Source organism: Melanotaenia boesemani, chromosome 22 (genome assembly GCF_017639745.1).
Source record: "Melanotaenia boesemani isolate fMelBoe1 chromosome 22, fMelBoe1.pri, whole genome shotgun sequence".
In the NCBI taxonomy this organism is placed as follows: Eukaryota; Metazoa; Chordata; class Actinopteri; order Atheriniformes; family Melanotaeniidae; genus Melanotaenia; species Melanotaenia boesemani.
The window spans coordinates 18,055,404-18,070,788 of record NC_055703.1 but is presented as its reverse complement, the minus strand read 5'-3'; the positions used below and the strand labels follow the sequence as shown (position 1 = coordinate 18,070,788).

The following is a 15,385-nucleotide window of genomic DNA, read 5'->3' as shown; positions in this document are numbered from 1 at the left end:
ACAAAACACAATGATAAGTGGTTTTAGCATGTAGCAATGATGCTCTGCGTTGACGATGTTCTACAGCTCTAAAGATAATATAGTTCCGTACGGAAAAGGAAGTTTTGGTACAGAAATTAGCTAAATGCTAGCCGTGTACAGTGCGGTTCTGTACAACATATTTTTTTTTATTTTTATGTGTACTTTTATTTAAAAACTTTAAGGTCAAAATGTGTAACGGCTGTGTGCAAAAAGAGTATCCGGACCGGGTAAGTTGAGTTAGAGATACCATTATTTGCTTTGACGTGCATGTGCTAACTTAACATACAAGTTAATGAACATCTGATCACTTGAAATATAATGCTTTGTAGTAATGTAATCAGGAGTACTAATTATTTTCCTTTCTCATTTCTCGTTAAGGGTAGTACCTGTCTAGAGAACGGCTCATATCTGATGAACTACCTGGGCTGCGCCAACTGCCATCAGAGGGACTTCGTACTCATCAGCAATAAAACCACTGAGGATGATGATGGAGAGGAAATTGTCACATATGATCGTTAGTGTGTCTTCTTGTGCTCCAACAAGGGCAGAAAGATAATGCTTTGACAAGATAATACAACTTAGGGTCAGAAAAATGTATAGAGCCCAGTGCACATCCCTTTAATAACTTCTCAGTGTTTTAGTCCTGTGAAAATCCTTTAGTTCAGTTCAGTTTAAGGAAACCCTGATTAAACTTCAACTTTTGTGATAACTTATTGTGAAAGATACATTTCCAGTTTGCACTTGACAGTTACATCTTCCATGGGAATAGTAATCACACACAGTGTGATAAAGTCATTCATGATCTATTTGTCTTTCCAGATGTTTGTAAAAACTGTGACCACATAATTGCCAGACATGAGTATACATTCTCTGTTGTGGATGAATATCAGGTAAGCACTGATGTTTGATTTACTATAAGTGAATCTTAATGTGAGCAGTCTAAATGTAATGTATCACAGATTTGATCAGCTGTTTCTGTAGCCTTTCAGGTCTGTATTGTATCTTCCAGGAGTATACTATGCTCTGCATGCTGTGTGGAAAAGCAGAAGACTCCATCAGTGTGTTACCAGATGACCCGAGACAGTCTGCACCTCTCTTCTAGACAAATGCCACCAAACCTGCAGCTTTTAGATTGACAGTTCTCACCATACAGATTTCTCTCTTCCATGGCTCTAAAGAGTTTTATTAAACATGCAAAGTACTATTTATCTACACTTTGAGGTAAACTTGTAAGTGGTTTTGAAGTGCTGATCACTGTAATAATGGCAGATGAGCAGGAGATAAAGCTTTTTAAGATACTACAAAAACAGAAAAAAAGTCCCTTGATAATTTACTGTAAATAAATTTTACAATTTTTTCCAGTCATTTACGATGCATTACATCTGTTGCTTCAAAGTGAGAATGAAATGCAGCTACAGAACTTAGAAACAACTTGTATATTGTACTAAATATTACCTAGAACCGTTTAAAACAGCTTAATATTTTCTAATTTCAAGCATTTTTAGCTGAGAACCTGGTTTCTTTTCTGATGGAGTCAGAAAATAAACAGGTCCCCACTAATATTTGCTTTGCTACAAAAAGAACAAATGTAAATATGCCTTTCTAGACCCTTTTATACAGTGTGAGGCCACCATTCGCTGTCAGAACAGCTTTAGGACACCTCTGTATCAATTTTATTGACATCCAAAAGGCTGGAATATCATTTTAATGGGATATTTTGGAAAATGTTAAACATTTTTAGAGATGTTTAAATTGGTTGAAATTTAGTGACAGGGAAGGCTATAGCATATAATTATTATAAATATAATAATCTGACCACTCAAGCTTCCCTCAAAATATTTTGACACAACATAAAAGGTCCGACTAACTTTGTATTGATCTTTTTTAGACTCTTTTTCATAAAGAGAGCAAGCAAACTGAGGAAATTTAAAGTGCAGAATGTACAAAATCAATGAGATAAAAATTCAATATATCACTGAAAACTTTTTCTATTTGTAATTTATCACTTTACTAAAATAACTGTTTCAATTCTTTTATAATGAGACCTTTATATCTACTTTTTGTGGGTCCACAGACATGGCAGCTGCCATATTTGTGCCACCATTTTTTTCCTACAGGGTTAAATGGACAAAACTGAAGTGAAAACCCTCTTAGTTTAAAACTAAATAAAACCTTAAAAGGCACATAGAAGAAGTCAGTACACACGTACACAATTTTTAATTAGTTAGCTATAGTGCAGTCATCGCTGCACCTGAGGCCACTGGATCCGACTGCAGATGAAAACATGTTTATGTGGAAGAATATCAGTCACTGATGGCCACAGTCTAGTCATAACTGTGCTTGGTATAGAGTAATTTCTATACCCAACTTTACCACTGGATGTCAGTAATTCTTACACACTGTAAGACACTAGATCTCCTCATAGTAGGGGTCAAAGGTTCACCCACCTTAATGTAAGTCAGTTTCTTATATATAAACTTAGCACAAAAAGTAAGGAAATTTGTGTTCGGTTAATTAGTACTCCATTTTACTTACCAAATAATGTTGTATTATACCTTGTTGGAAAGCCTGATTAATTATCTTTACAATGAGATATAACTTGTAAGGACTGTGCTTCTGTGGAATGAGCAACACAACTAAATGTAAGGGTAGAACCCTCAGTAAAACAGATTAACTGCTAATAAAACATCTTCCACTTTTTAAATATCAGTATGTGTGTTTGATGCCGCTTGTAACCCTCCCAACTCCAACCGCTCACCACCTCATCAGTCTGTTAGAATATGAATCCCTAAAAGAATCAAAAATCATCAATGTGATCATTTCTGTTTTTTTGAGAAAATAAAAATGCAAGCCTTTGCTGGTCTACGTTATGATGTATTTTCATCAGAAGCGGTTAAAAAAAATACAGATACTTCAGCTGATTGTACAAATAAATACATTAAAAACAATTTTGCAATGATGCTCATGCACGTTTACAATAAAGTATGAGTGCGCTTAACATTCTAATAGTGATGCTTGTTGCGTGACATATTTTCTAGCAAAGTAAAAGCACACTACAACACTGAAAAGCCAGAATGACCAGCTCATTGTTAAAATAGTAGAATTATTAAACAGTTTTAAAAGAATGAGGTCATTATGGGACTGCATGCCCTGGCTTTGTACGTGAATGCTCATTTAGGTATACTGCTAGTGCTGTTTTTTACTATTATAGTGTTCCCTAATGTGAGTACATGGTTTCTATGATTAGTGCTTAGCATTTTCCTATAGGTATATATGTACAGTTAGCATCTTTTTTACATCACTCAAGTATTAAACATCTTTTTGGTCTCATATTAGGCCTATATGGAGTTTTAATAGAGTGAAATGAGAGGTAAGAGTTGGCAATCAAGATTTTCTCTGCATTTTTTTCACATCCAACAAATGAATAAATAAATAAATACAATTTATCATACATTTTACATTACATACAGTACATTCCCCTTGAGTAAATGCCATATTTACACATGCTGTCAGAGACTCGAGGCAAGGCAGCCTCTCGCTACAGGTGCACAATCCAAATTGGTCATTTGCATGAAAGTTCAGTCATCGAGTCACATTTCCAGAGCCTTTAACCTCATAGAGCGGACCTCTTCCTCTTGAACTGTGGCCCCACTGACCCAGCCCTGTGGCCCTGTCCTGCGGGTGAGCGTGCCGAGGAGGAGGGGAACCGGAGAAGCTGGACGGAGAGCGGCTGCGTCCCTGCAGTGTCCCGCCTTCACGGAGCTCCTGGCGGGAAGGAGAAGAGCTTAGCGATCGCTGCAGGGATGAAGAGGAGCTGCGAGGACGAGGAGGAGGGCTGAAGAGCATCCCACTGCGGTCCTGCATCAGTTGGGTCAGACTTGCCAGGAAGTCTGCATCACTAGTGCTGCTGGCACGCACCCTCAAACGCCGTCGTCTGAAGACAAGGACAGATTTAAATCTACATTACCATGAGGAAGACTTAATGCTACAGCCATCACAAGAGATACTACATATGCATTTGTCAAATGTTCACATCACAGGATAAATTTGTTTGGGTTTTTTTTTTCAGGAAGAATTAAAAAAATATAAATAAATATGAGAATATGCAATGACTCATTGGGCTGCACACATCCAAGTTTACAGCATAACAAAATTACTCTCATTCAACCCTGCAGCGCACTAAACTTACATAGCAAAATTACACCGTAGTTGCAAGACCGGAGAAAGCACAGTTTTAATCACATCAAGACAAGTTTGTTATGCTGCTTCTCAAGGATCTGCACCAGTCTAATGTCATTTAAGAAGTGTTTGTTGTGGTAGATTAGCAAAGTTTACCAGTACTGACACATTTAAAATGTGGGTAGAACAGTTATGAGTGACATAGATTGTCTTTGAATGACAATCTGTTTCGCTCAAACTGCTTTGTTAGGAAATATTCTAGACTTTCCTCAATCTGTCCCCTTTTTCTGGTTGTAAAGTCTAGATTCCAGTACACGTGAGTGAAAGCAGCCTTGACAAAGGAGTTAATTTGAGCTTTTCTCAACTGCAGAAACTGTCAAGCCACACTTAAGAGTTTTGACATGCTATCTTTGGAGGACTGGGACAGCTGGTCCATCCTTCAGCCAGACACAATGATAACGCAACTATATCACTACAATGAAATTTTCTAAAAATAAATAAAAGAAATCTTTACAACAAGAGTCTCTTGTTTGCAGGAGTTTTAGAACTGAGTGTCATTTCTTCACATTTTGCTTAACTTATAAGTATAGTTTGCCACCTGTGAGGAAACTGTAAGTAAATATATTCCACACCCCCTCCTCCTGCAGTCGCTGTAAAATGAACAATTTTAGAAAAAGAATCCATTTAAAAACAGCTCAGAAGTCCTGTGTGCAGCCATCAAAAAACACTTTAAGTTGGTCTATTTATGCTAGAAGAGTAGAAAAGCATGTTTGAACACCTTGAAGACAATCATGTTTGCAGTTACTATTTTGATCACGATCGTTACTGCAAGTCAGACAGAAGTAGTGATTTCTGTTTTTGTCAACATTACACAACATGGTTTCACAGGCACTGAAAGAGATGACATGGCTGAATCCAGAGGAAGTGAAATGTCAACAAAAAGGTTTATCCCTGCAGAATTTCTTACTATAATGTCATTAGAGATTAACAACAGCAAAATAAGCTTGTCTGTGTCACTGATGTTTTTCTCATTGGTTCAATCAAGATTTCTGTGCAATAACAAGGTAATATTGGGCCTGGTTTTGGGGGAAATAATTACATGAATCACTCAGTTTCCTTTTAACATTTACACATACCTGTTGTCCACACATGGGCGGGTAGGTGGCTTCCCAGGAGGTGGTCGAGGCAGAAACCTGCTAGAGAGCTGCTCTGGTAGAAACGTTGCACTCACAGGACGTGGGATCCTACTTTTACTTCCTGATGAGGAGGACAGGGACAGAGGGTCTTCTCCTACGCAGTCAGACCTGGAACCTCGCTCGGAGGAGAGTCTGTCTCTCGGCAGGGCGCAGGGAAGGTTGTCGCAGGACAGGGATGGAGAGGGGGAGTGTGTTGGGGAGCCAGGAACTGGACTGCTCCAGCGGTGTCGCCGCTCCATATTCAGGTCCCTGCTCGGAGAGTCCAAAGGGTTGCTGGGATCTCGTACAGGGATTCGACTTTGTCTTGGGGATGAAGGAGAGTCTCTTCGCCTGAGCAGAGCAGGAGGGGGAGAAGAGGAGACGGTGACTGTGCTCTCCACAGCACCTCCTGCCATGTCTGCTTGAGGCTGCTGATTTGGTTCTGAAGAGCGATCGGGCAGGCCGGAATCGCTTTCTGGATCTCGGTCATTGGTCAGATGAGTTGTGGGGCCTTTAACTGGGCTTAATACTGGGGACAACTCCAACCTTCCTCCATCCTTCAGCCCTTCCTCTGCAGGTTCCTTCAATTTACTACATGATTCTTCAAATGGTACTCCATCACTCTTTTGTACAGGTGACTGCGGCGCAAAGCTGGAGGACTGAAAGGAGTTTAATGATTATTGAAAGGTAAATGGAACATAAGTTAAAATTCTAAATCAATAAGCAGTTCAGTGAAATGTGCAGAGGAGAAATGATACAGAAAGAAAACCGACTTGATAAATTCCAGATTTTTAGATAGTTTTAACTTCAACTTTGCTTGTAAGTAAGCACACGCTATGGAGCCAACCTTGAGTTTAGACTGTTTTGCCAAGTTTATTATCACACTGTTGTTTCAGTATGTATAACAACAAAATTCTTGCTACCCCCACCTGCTCCATCTGGGATCTTCCCATGATGACTGAAGGCATTTGTCCCAGCATTCCCGGCAACCTCCGGTGGCCTAGTAGCCACGTCCCAGGCATGGCCATCTGTGACAGGACAGGGCTGCTGGGCACTGTGGGACTGGTCTGGCTCTCCTGCAGCTCAGATGAGTGCTTCTCAGCTTCAACAGTAGTGCGAGTCCCAGGCTTGTCCTCATGCTGAGCTTCTGCTGGAGGTTTTTTTCCCCCCGATCCGCTGCCTTGCTCTAGTTCCAGCATCACCCACTCCTGAGAGTCTCCCTCCTGAGGCACAGGGCTGAAGTTTACAGCGACAAAGCCGCTGCTTGCTGCACCTTCTTCTACGTCAGGAGTTTCTGTGCCAGAGTGCTCTTCGTTGCAGGAAGGCGTCTGCTGCCCACATCCTTGCTCAGGAATGCATTTCTCCCCAACATGTGAAAGTACAGGACGCTGTTTGCCCAGACTACAAAAAAAGAGATTTAACACACAAAAATGAGCTATAATCTCTTTGAATTTCAATTTTTGCATTTTGTATTTGCTGTAATTTGTACAAAGCACTAACTAGGCCTCAAGGAAGCGTTCGATCGTGGGCTTGGGTTCTGGTGCAAGCCTCTTTTCAAATGCCAAGCTCTGGCTGTGCCTCATCCTCCGGAGCAGCGGTGCAGCCCGATCCAAGAACATGGTCTCAGATCGTACCCGTCTAGGCGAACTCTGCACAGACCCAGTGTTGGGACTCTGGTTCCCCTGGTTCTGACTATGTTCATCCTCACTCACCACCTGAGAAAAACAAGTGATAAGACTCAAATAGTTGAAATAGTCGTACAACAGAAAACTGCAGCAATATATTAATTTCTTTTAATACAGCTGCAAGCATGCCAATTTGTTACAGACCTCAAATTTATATTCATGTAAGATCCTGTAATTGTGCGTTTAGGATTGGAGGGAAATTAACATAAACTTTACATTTTGCAGCTGGATTGTATGGGATTTCCTGGATGGGATATAAATCCCTGGAAAACTTTGGTAGATCACCTAAAGAGGAAGCTATCCACACTTTACCCCACAGAGTTACACACTACCGTTTCTGAGAAATTGTCGATAAAATAATCAATAGCGCTCTAGCAGAGTTGTAAGGGTTAATAAACTACATCCTCCTGACCTTTCTGATCATTGGCTGTGTATGTTTATGGTTCCGGTTGCGGTCCATTTCTTCCCACACGTCTACCCCAGGGGTGGTTGGTGTGGGGATGGGGGGGCAGTTGTCAGCATCACTGAGGCGTTCCCCTTGAAGGACATCCTCGGTGTTCTCCCTCTGCAGCTCGCCAGGCAGCACTGAAGCATTGGCCATGCTGTGAAAGAGAGGGAAGGTCACCCCGCAGCTCATTACCACAACACAAGTTAGAGCAGTGATTTCTCAGGGATCTCTGACTGTGCACATTTCCAGTCTTAAAAAAAAGCTCCAGCTTCACAGTATATTATATTGGAACTTATATCAGGAGTGTGAAAGAAGCATGAATACTGCAGCAATTAAAAAAAACGCTATAGTGACAATAATGTTTTTAAGCTTTAAGTACCCGAGGTAAGCTGGTGTGAGGCGAGTGAGCTGCTGAGCAGTGGTTGCTGCGGCAGTGATGGTCAGCATATCATCTGAATCGCATTTCTCCCAGTCATAGGGGTCATTCTCCAGCACATTGTGGCTTTTCATGGCATTCTCAAACACTGACATCAGGAGCTGTGTCAGGAAAAAGAGAAACACATGAATCAGCATTTGATAGCTGGAGAGGAATAAACAGTACAAGCTAAATAAACTAAACAAAAGATGGCCAACCTGATAGTCAGGCTTAGTGAAGTAGTCCAGGGTCAAGATATGATCAAGGAAAGTACTAAACTCTGAAGGAAGGTGCTTTAGCATTAGTTGGTGGTCATACGTCTCTTTTAGATTTCCTACTTGTTCCTGGAATGAACGAAAAAAAAATTTAAGTGATGACCCATTTGTATCATACAAATTTCCAGTTTATCCAGGAAGTCATACAGACACATACTTTATCTTTAATTTTCCTCCAAGGAAGCTGCCCAACCATGAACTCAACCAGCATGTAGAAGAGGGACCAGAGGTCGTCATGGCGACCCATCTCCTGCAGATACAGACACATGAGAATAAGGAGGGAAATATGTAAATTATTAGTTAGCTCCAGAAGGCCTGCCCACTGCAGGTAGTAGAGAATATATAAATAAGAGAAGATGAGTGAATCATAGCTACTGATTGGCAAATAAAAACAAACAAAAAAAACTATTGATTAGTACTGTATCTTGCTATTAAGACTTGTGTTCCTTCGTTCACATTTAAATTTGCACATCAAGGCATCCCAAGAGTGAAACAGATTGACAGTGATCACCTTGTTACAATGCACTGATGCATTAGAAAATCCAGGGTTTTGGGATCTTACCCTAATATGTACCAACAACTTAAACAAGTGTGTGGTTACAAAAAAACTCAAGTGCTAAACAAAAAGTTGAAACAGTTGACTCAACTCCTGATCTTCCACATCATATCTAGACCCACAGATGCCCCACCCTGAAACCCAATGGACCAAGAAATTCTGTTGATGAGGTTTCACTACATATTTAATAGTCTGAATGCTACGTGCACGACCATTGTCAAAGCGCACCTTGTTCTTGTGAGCATTGATTGAAGCATATCGCACAGTTCCTCTGAAACCTGCCACAGGACGAGGCTGAAAGAGAAAACAGGTTTAGTAGCATGAAGAAACTAAAAGAAACTGAAACATTCTTTACAAAACTCTGTCAACTGGATTCATAGAACCTAAAAACATTTTAATGAATTTTAACCAGCATGTAAAATGTAAAACATTGGAAAGCATTTTACTCAAATGTCACACGGAGACCCAAACCCTAAATTAAAGATACTTACTGGACGGACTTCTTGGTTTGAGTTGGTAAATTGACGGGCTAAACCAAAATCCAGCATATAGCAGCATCTGCAGGTACTGGCAAGCCTTCCCATCGCAAAGTTCGACTGAAGTTTTTAATAAACAAATATAACTCTTTAAGCAGATTCATGACATAAATATTAAAAGGAGGTTTCTGTAACTAAAAGGTGAACTTACTGGTTTAATGTCCCTGTGCAGGAAGCCAACAGAATGGATGCTTTCAATGGCCTCCAAAATCTGCTTGCCAAGTCTTAAAGTTGTGGAGATTGAAAATGTGCCGCGGGTCATTGTTCTGCGCAAATCTGCCAGATTCCTCCCCTTTAGATACATAAATGTTACAGTCATGATGCAAATCAATATGGTGTGTAAAGAAGAGAAGAACTAACTAGCAATGACTGGATCTTACCTGTAGTTCCATCACCACATAGTTAAAACGATCATTCCTTCCACAGCCCACAAAGCGACAGACATGGTCTTTGCCTATAAAGAAATATTTGTAGTTAGATTACTTGATCATTGTGTGATTCACTGCTCATGCCAGACACAAAAACTACCCCACAGACGTTTATATTTGCAAGAACTTATATTTATATACTTTTAGGTTTAAATTACCGCTGTAAAAATAATATGTTAACAGCAATAACTAATTTACGTAATTAACGGCGTTAAAATTTTTATAGCATGTGCAGCATCCGTTATTAATAACAGCGAGACATGGAGGCATCTAGAGGCAATATGGCTCTATGCATGGATTTAAGGGCATCGCACACGTGGGAGATGAGCATGCTTTAACACCCACAATTTAGTGGTGAGGGTGTTCAACGGCCACACTTTTCTTGCAAAAAACTTTCACATATTTTGCACAAATGCCACTGTTTGGGTCGTCTGCACTCTGCACAGCGTGGCAGCCTCTTCCTCGGCCCCTCCCTCTCCTATTGTGAATCATGACGGCTGTCTGTGATCAGCTTTTCTGTCATTAGCCCTGTCTGCATTTCCCCATCGTTCAGCTTCGAAGTAGGAAACTAGTTCATAGTTCACACTGGCACATATTTATCCAAAAGTATTGTTCTTGGACATGCTAGCTAAAAGTAGGCAACATTTATCAGTTTCATGTCAATCAGATCCATATCACTGTCACAGAAGCATGGGGATGTCTTCTCTCAATCATTGGTGCTGTGCAGATGTTGCAGACACAGGTCTGGTCATTTAATGCAGTGAGAGAAATTATAAACAAGTTCTGAGATACAAATCAGGGGAGCTCTCCTCTCTATGACAGGTGGTAAAAAGGATTTATGGTTCAGATATGAGGGGCGGGTCTTTGAAAAGTTTAGATGTGGGTCAGGCAGGGGCACTGAGCAGGAAGAGGTTGGCACAAATTAGATATATTTTTAAGGTCTTGATTTTATGTAATATTGAACTGATTATTACAACTAAAGTGATGATCTAATGTAAAATAGTGAAGAATAACCAAAGTAAGCATAGGCTTGCTCTTTATGTTGATGCAATTCAGTAAAAATGGGTGTTTAATCTGATTAAAATTGTAATCACTTGACAGCCCTTGTTTAATTCCCTAGCGTCATAGGATACTACTGAGTTTTTTTTGGTGCAGGTGGGCCACTTTGACTAAAACAAATGCCAACACTACTTAAATTATTAAAACATTATATTTGTTTTTGTTTAACTTAACCTCTAAAATTTGGCAGACTGCAATTCAAAGAGAATCTATTGACATTAAAGCCATGGATTTTTTTGCAACACCAACCATGGCTGCAATGCTGTGGGCATTTTTTGATTATTCCAAACTGAAAGGGAGAGTCTAATAACTCAAACTGCAGCATAAATGAAGCAGTATAAGGTACTCATACTGCTAATGTAATGTCATTCAACACCTTAAATTTAATGGGTGACAGCAATAATCATAATGCAGTTTTCCACCCAACCTCCTCCTGTTAGACTACCTCATTTACACAGAAACACATCAGTTTTTTTCTCTCAATGACAGGGCAATCACATCACTTACCCTGAAGCTTCTTCAACACAGCCACCTCCATCTTCAGCACCTGTTTGGGTTGTTGAGCCGACTCGACCTTCAAGGCAACTGTGGCCTGGCTCAACTGATCCAGAACCTCATAGATCTCCCCAAAGCCGCCTCCACCTATCTTTCTTACCTGAAATAAAGGTGAAATGGTGCACTGTAGTTTCGTTCAAAGAATTGTAATTTTATAAATCCTCTTGCTGGAGTGAAACTTACCACTTTCCACCTGTCCCTGACCACATCTGCCACTGACAGGATGTCTGTGTGCTCTCCGGCCCCACTCATCCTGAGTGATCTCAGCTATAGCCTGCAGCTGGCATCAGTTTCGCAAGCACTTCACTGAAAAAAAAAACACAGATTTTAAACTTAGCATGAGCTTTCTCTGTCATAATACTGAATATCTGATATTATCGATCCTGTAGTAGATTTTAAAAACGGAAAAATAAAGATAATAATAATAATTTAAAAAGCTGATTTACTCTTTCTGCACTATGACAGACGCATGTGGACCGTTAAAACGGCAACTCACGTCTGCAGTGCTGATTTAAGGTGCTAGCTAGCTGATAGTCAAACGATAGCAGATAGCATCGTTGGATTTGTCTAAAGCACATCCTAAACACAACATAGCTAACATATCGCAGCGACAATTACGCTTCACAAAAGCGATTTACCAGTTACTAGGGTTAATCTGTTAAGAAACTAATCTTGGCAGTGACTGTGTTCACTGCGGCGGCTCCGGTGGTCCTTAATGAAGCTAATTAGCATGTATCCCAATGGATAACCGTTAGGAGGCAATTCTCTCTCTGACCCCTTACCTCGCTTCGTTGCGCCTTTGCGACACCGTTTAGTGTGTAACATCCAAAGACTCTCCATTCTCCCAATCTGCTCTCAGATAGGTAAGTCATTCCAAGCAGTTGTTAAGTGTAGAAATGAAACAGTGGTGTATCATAGCTTGCGCTAGCTACTGTTAGCCTGCTAGATGCTATTGAATGGGGAAGGATACCCCGTGCGCTTTCTCCAAGGCTTGTTAATGACGTCACTTGGCTCGTGTCTTCTGATTGATCCGCAAACTCCTGCATCCAAGTGGCGCAGGCAATGAAAAGTTTACCACATATACAAAAAGGAGGGAAGATTGCTGACAGGTTCAGTAGTACTGTGGATGCGTTCTCACAACACATCCAAGGCCATCGGTCACACTAACCTGAAACATACACCAGGAGCATCAGGGTTGCAGGGGAATTGTTATCTTGAAAAACCCCTAACCTCCCAGGCAGAACCGGCTCTGCTCCCATCACCCTACGTCACCACTACTACTGATATACACACACATCATATATCTTTCAGTTTTTTGGAAAAACAAATCTCTGCGCCAAACGTTGCAAATAAAAATTAATCTCCATTTCCTTTGCTGTGTTCACACCTGGATTTGCAGATCACTATAGAATTTGTGTCAGCTGCTTTATAGTCTCCAGTCATGTTTTTGTCGTTTCATAATTTCAATCAGTGACCAGTCTATACTTAAAAAATGTCATTTTAGAGCCCAGACCTTTACTACAAAGTCATGCTGTTGTAATGCATGCAGAATGTGATCTGATATTGTCACACCGACATAGGGAAAGCCTTCCCTGAAGAAATGTGTCATCTGCATAGCAGCCCATGTAGTTAGGAACTAATGATTTCTTCACAGTTGTGCAAATGAACAATGCTATGCACCCATTTAACAACTTGTTAGTTGGCTCTTTAACTATAAGTTGCTAATGATTTAAAAGATATTGCTCTCTCCGGATGCAATGTTTGTGATTTACATTTTTAATTTCTCAGACCATTATTCACTTCTTCTTAGTCCATCCTAAAAGAACTTGGACTTAAATGAATTGCCAGCTTTTGTAAAATTGGTTTACTGTTACTTTCATTCTTTCGGTTGTAGATTAAATTTGCATTTGTGTATGCACCAGTTATTTGTGTGGAGAGCTATTTTTAGAAGAACTTCTGGGGACATGCAGGAATTTTTCTGGATTCTCCGAATCCCACTCTTCTTTACTTCTGAATGACAGCCTCTCTTAGATGCTCTTTTACCCAGTCATGTTACTGACCTGACAAAATTATTCCTTTGTCTTGTTACACCTTTTTCTTGTTAATATGTTTGTGGCATCAAATTTAAAATGAAAATAAATTTTAGAGAACTACATTCTTAAGCAGCAACATTTAAAATGCAGCATTTCTGTTGCTGGCTTTAAAATGTGTAGGAATTTAATTCTTATTTTCAATAAAAAAGGATCAATCTAACAGCAGCACTTATGTTTAAAATGTTTTTATCCAAATAACTGCTATTGGGCTGTACCATAAATACTTAGAAAAGCCTCCAGCTGATCCAAAAAGCTGCAGCCAGGGTTCTGGAGAGAAATAGCGACACATATAAAGTTCTTCAGGGCCATTGTATCTCATAGTTCCATATTTTCTTTAAAGGGAAATTTGTTCTCAGACTGCAGTTTTACTTGTGGTTCCTAGAATGGGAGGAGTTTTTGGTTATCAGGCCCCTAAGGAACCACCTTCCAGTTTGGGTTCAGGAACCAGATACCCTGTCTACCTTTAAGATTAGGTAAAGTTCTTAGTTAGGGGTGGCTGAGCCATAGCCATCCCTTTAGTACTGCTGATATCAGCTTAGACTGCTGGGAGACATCCTATTATGCAATGAGCAGTTGCCTCCTTTTCTTTCGATTTCCTGTTTTTTCTCTATATATAAATTACATAATTATTGTTATTAACCTGTGTCTGTCTTTTTCTTTCTCAGCTGGTATCTCTGGCTTATAGTTATGCTGTTGATCCCTCTGTCCTGTCCTCTCCACTCCCAACCAATGGAGGCAGATGACTGCCCTACCTGACGCTGTTCCTGTTTTTTTTTTTTTTTTTTTCCTGTTAAAAAGAAGTTTTTTTTCTTTTTCACTGTTGTCCACCATCTCATGCGTATTCAGGAAGGCGAACTGAATCAAACAGAAAATATGATGCAATCTTTAGGCTCCCTTAGCTAAGCATTCATTTTTATAAACTGGCTGACAAGTCCGCAGTTATTATAAATTGGACTCATGTAGAACATATAACAGATTTGTTTAAATTCGGTTATAATTGGAGGACAATGAATTGTATTGGACTGTCTTTAAAACTGCATGAATTGATTTAGCTGTGAATTAGTGCCACACAAATACAGTAGAATTTAACAGAATTAAACAGAATCTGCAGTTTCTGTCATCCACATATCCAACTTTATATCCTGTTATACATTGAAGAGTTAAAGGAAGTTAAAAGGACAAAACAGCTGTCTCTGTAACAAAAATTTGTTCATTCACAACAGTTGTATTCAGAAAGGATCTTTTTTATGATTCAGTTGTTGAAGCTTTATTGGTGTTCTAAGTTATGCATAATTAAATGTATGAGAAGAGGGAGTTTTGTGGCCACTTCCCAATAGATATAAAGTGTCATTAAGTCCAAAAATCCTAAGATGGTGACAGCAAAATGGGAAACTAAAGGCTTCAAACCAATCCACTGGACAAAGTAACACAATGACCCCAAACGATCCACAACCATTTTTTTTATAGATTATGTGCAAAATCAGTGATGCATAACCTTTTTAGAATAAACAAAAATAACCTGACAAAAATGCCTAACAGAAAAAGAGAAGGAAAAGGTTAAGGTCATGAAAACCAAATAAACAATGAACGATCCTAACTTTTAAAAAATGTCATAAATCTGCTTTTAAGAGAATGCAGTGTTAAAAACCATATGGGTAGAACTTAACTATTCAAAGAAGGAAAATAGCTTTTGAACTCATGGAGTAATAGCCTGATTTTGAAAATATTTTATAATAATGTCGATGACTGCAGCATATAGAAACGCTTGGCCGACTTCCGTGATCAGTCTTTGCATCCGGGGCAGCCGGGACAACAAAACAAACGTACACGGATACGGCGATGGGCGTGGCTAGACAATCGGATTGGATAACAGGATGTGAGTTGAGCTGTTTTGGGGTGAGGCGGTGCGTTTGTGGTTGTCAAATTTTCTGCGCAATTGCGCAGTTACTCTGCGCTTCAC

The 15,385-nt window shown here is 39.8% G+C and overlaps 2 protein-coding genes across 2 annotated transcripts; one reads left to right on the top strand and one right to left on the bottom strand.

Annotated features, from left to right (window-relative positions):
* Positions 1 to 41: 41 nt before the first annotated feature.
* Positions 42 to 1,386, top strand: churc1 (churchill domain containing 1). The gene is made up of 4 exons (XM_041976163.1): positions 42 to 248; positions 400 to 535; positions 841 to 911; positions 1,031 to 1,386. Exons 1-4 carry the CDS (start codon positions 210 to 212, stop codon positions 1,121 to 1,123), a joined length of 339 nt encoding a protein of 112 aa, XP_041832097.1. The 5' UTR covers positions 42 to 209; the 3' UTR covers positions 1,124 to 1,386.
* Positions 1,387 to 2,888: 1,502 nt separating this feature from the next.
* On the bottom strand, positions 2,889 to 12,447 carry ttbk2b (tau tubulin kinase 2b). The gene is made up of 15 exons (XM_041976162.1): positions 12,115 to 12,447; positions 11,516 to 11,638; positions 11,285 to 11,432; positions 9,671 to 9,744; positions 9,442 to 9,582; positions 9,246 to 9,350; positions 8,983 to 9,048; positions 8,356 to 8,448; positions 8,142 to 8,267; positions 7,888 to 8,045; positions 7,473 to 7,662; positions 6,876 to 7,090; positions 6,305 to 6,776; positions 5,337 to 6,034; positions 2,889 to 3,955 (listed from the first exon to the last, which is right to left on the bottom strand). The coding sequence occupies exons 2-15, from the start codon at positions 11,582 to 11,584 to the stop codon at positions 3,604 to 3,606; spliced, it is 2,907 nt and encodes a 968-aa protein (XP_041832096.1). The 5' UTR covers positions 11,585 to 11,638; positions 12,115 to 12,447; the 3' UTR covers positions 2,889 to 3,603.
* Between the last annotated feature and the right edge of the window lie 2,938 nt (positions 12,448 to 15,385).

Bases quoted from the DNA above. Each gene is read 5' to 3' on its own strand.
- churc1 (XM_041976163.1), top strand. From the start codon at position 210: ATGTGTAACGGCTGTGTGCAAAAAGAGTATCCGGACCGG. The intron at 249-399 runs GTAAGTTGAGTT...TTTCTCGTTAAG, and splicing joins AAAAAGAGTATCCGGACCGG to GGTAGTACCTGTCTAGAGAA. The intron at 912-1,030 runs GTAAGCACTGAT...TGTATCTTCCAG, and splicing joins CTGTTGTGGATGAATATCAG to GAGTATACTATGCTCTGCAT.
- ttbk2b (XM_041976162.1), bottom strand. From the start codon at position 11,584: ATGAGTGGGGCCGGAGAGCACACAGACATCCTGTCAGTGGCAGATGTG. The intron at 8,046-8,141 runs GTTGGCCATCTT...TTCCTGACACAG, and splicing joins TCACTAAGCCTGACTATCAG to CTCCTGATGTCAGTGTTTGA. The intron at 6,777-6,875 runs GTTAGTGCTTTG...CTTTTTTTGTAG, and splicing joins GAACGCTTCCTTGAGGCCTA to TCTGGGCAAACAGCGTCCTG.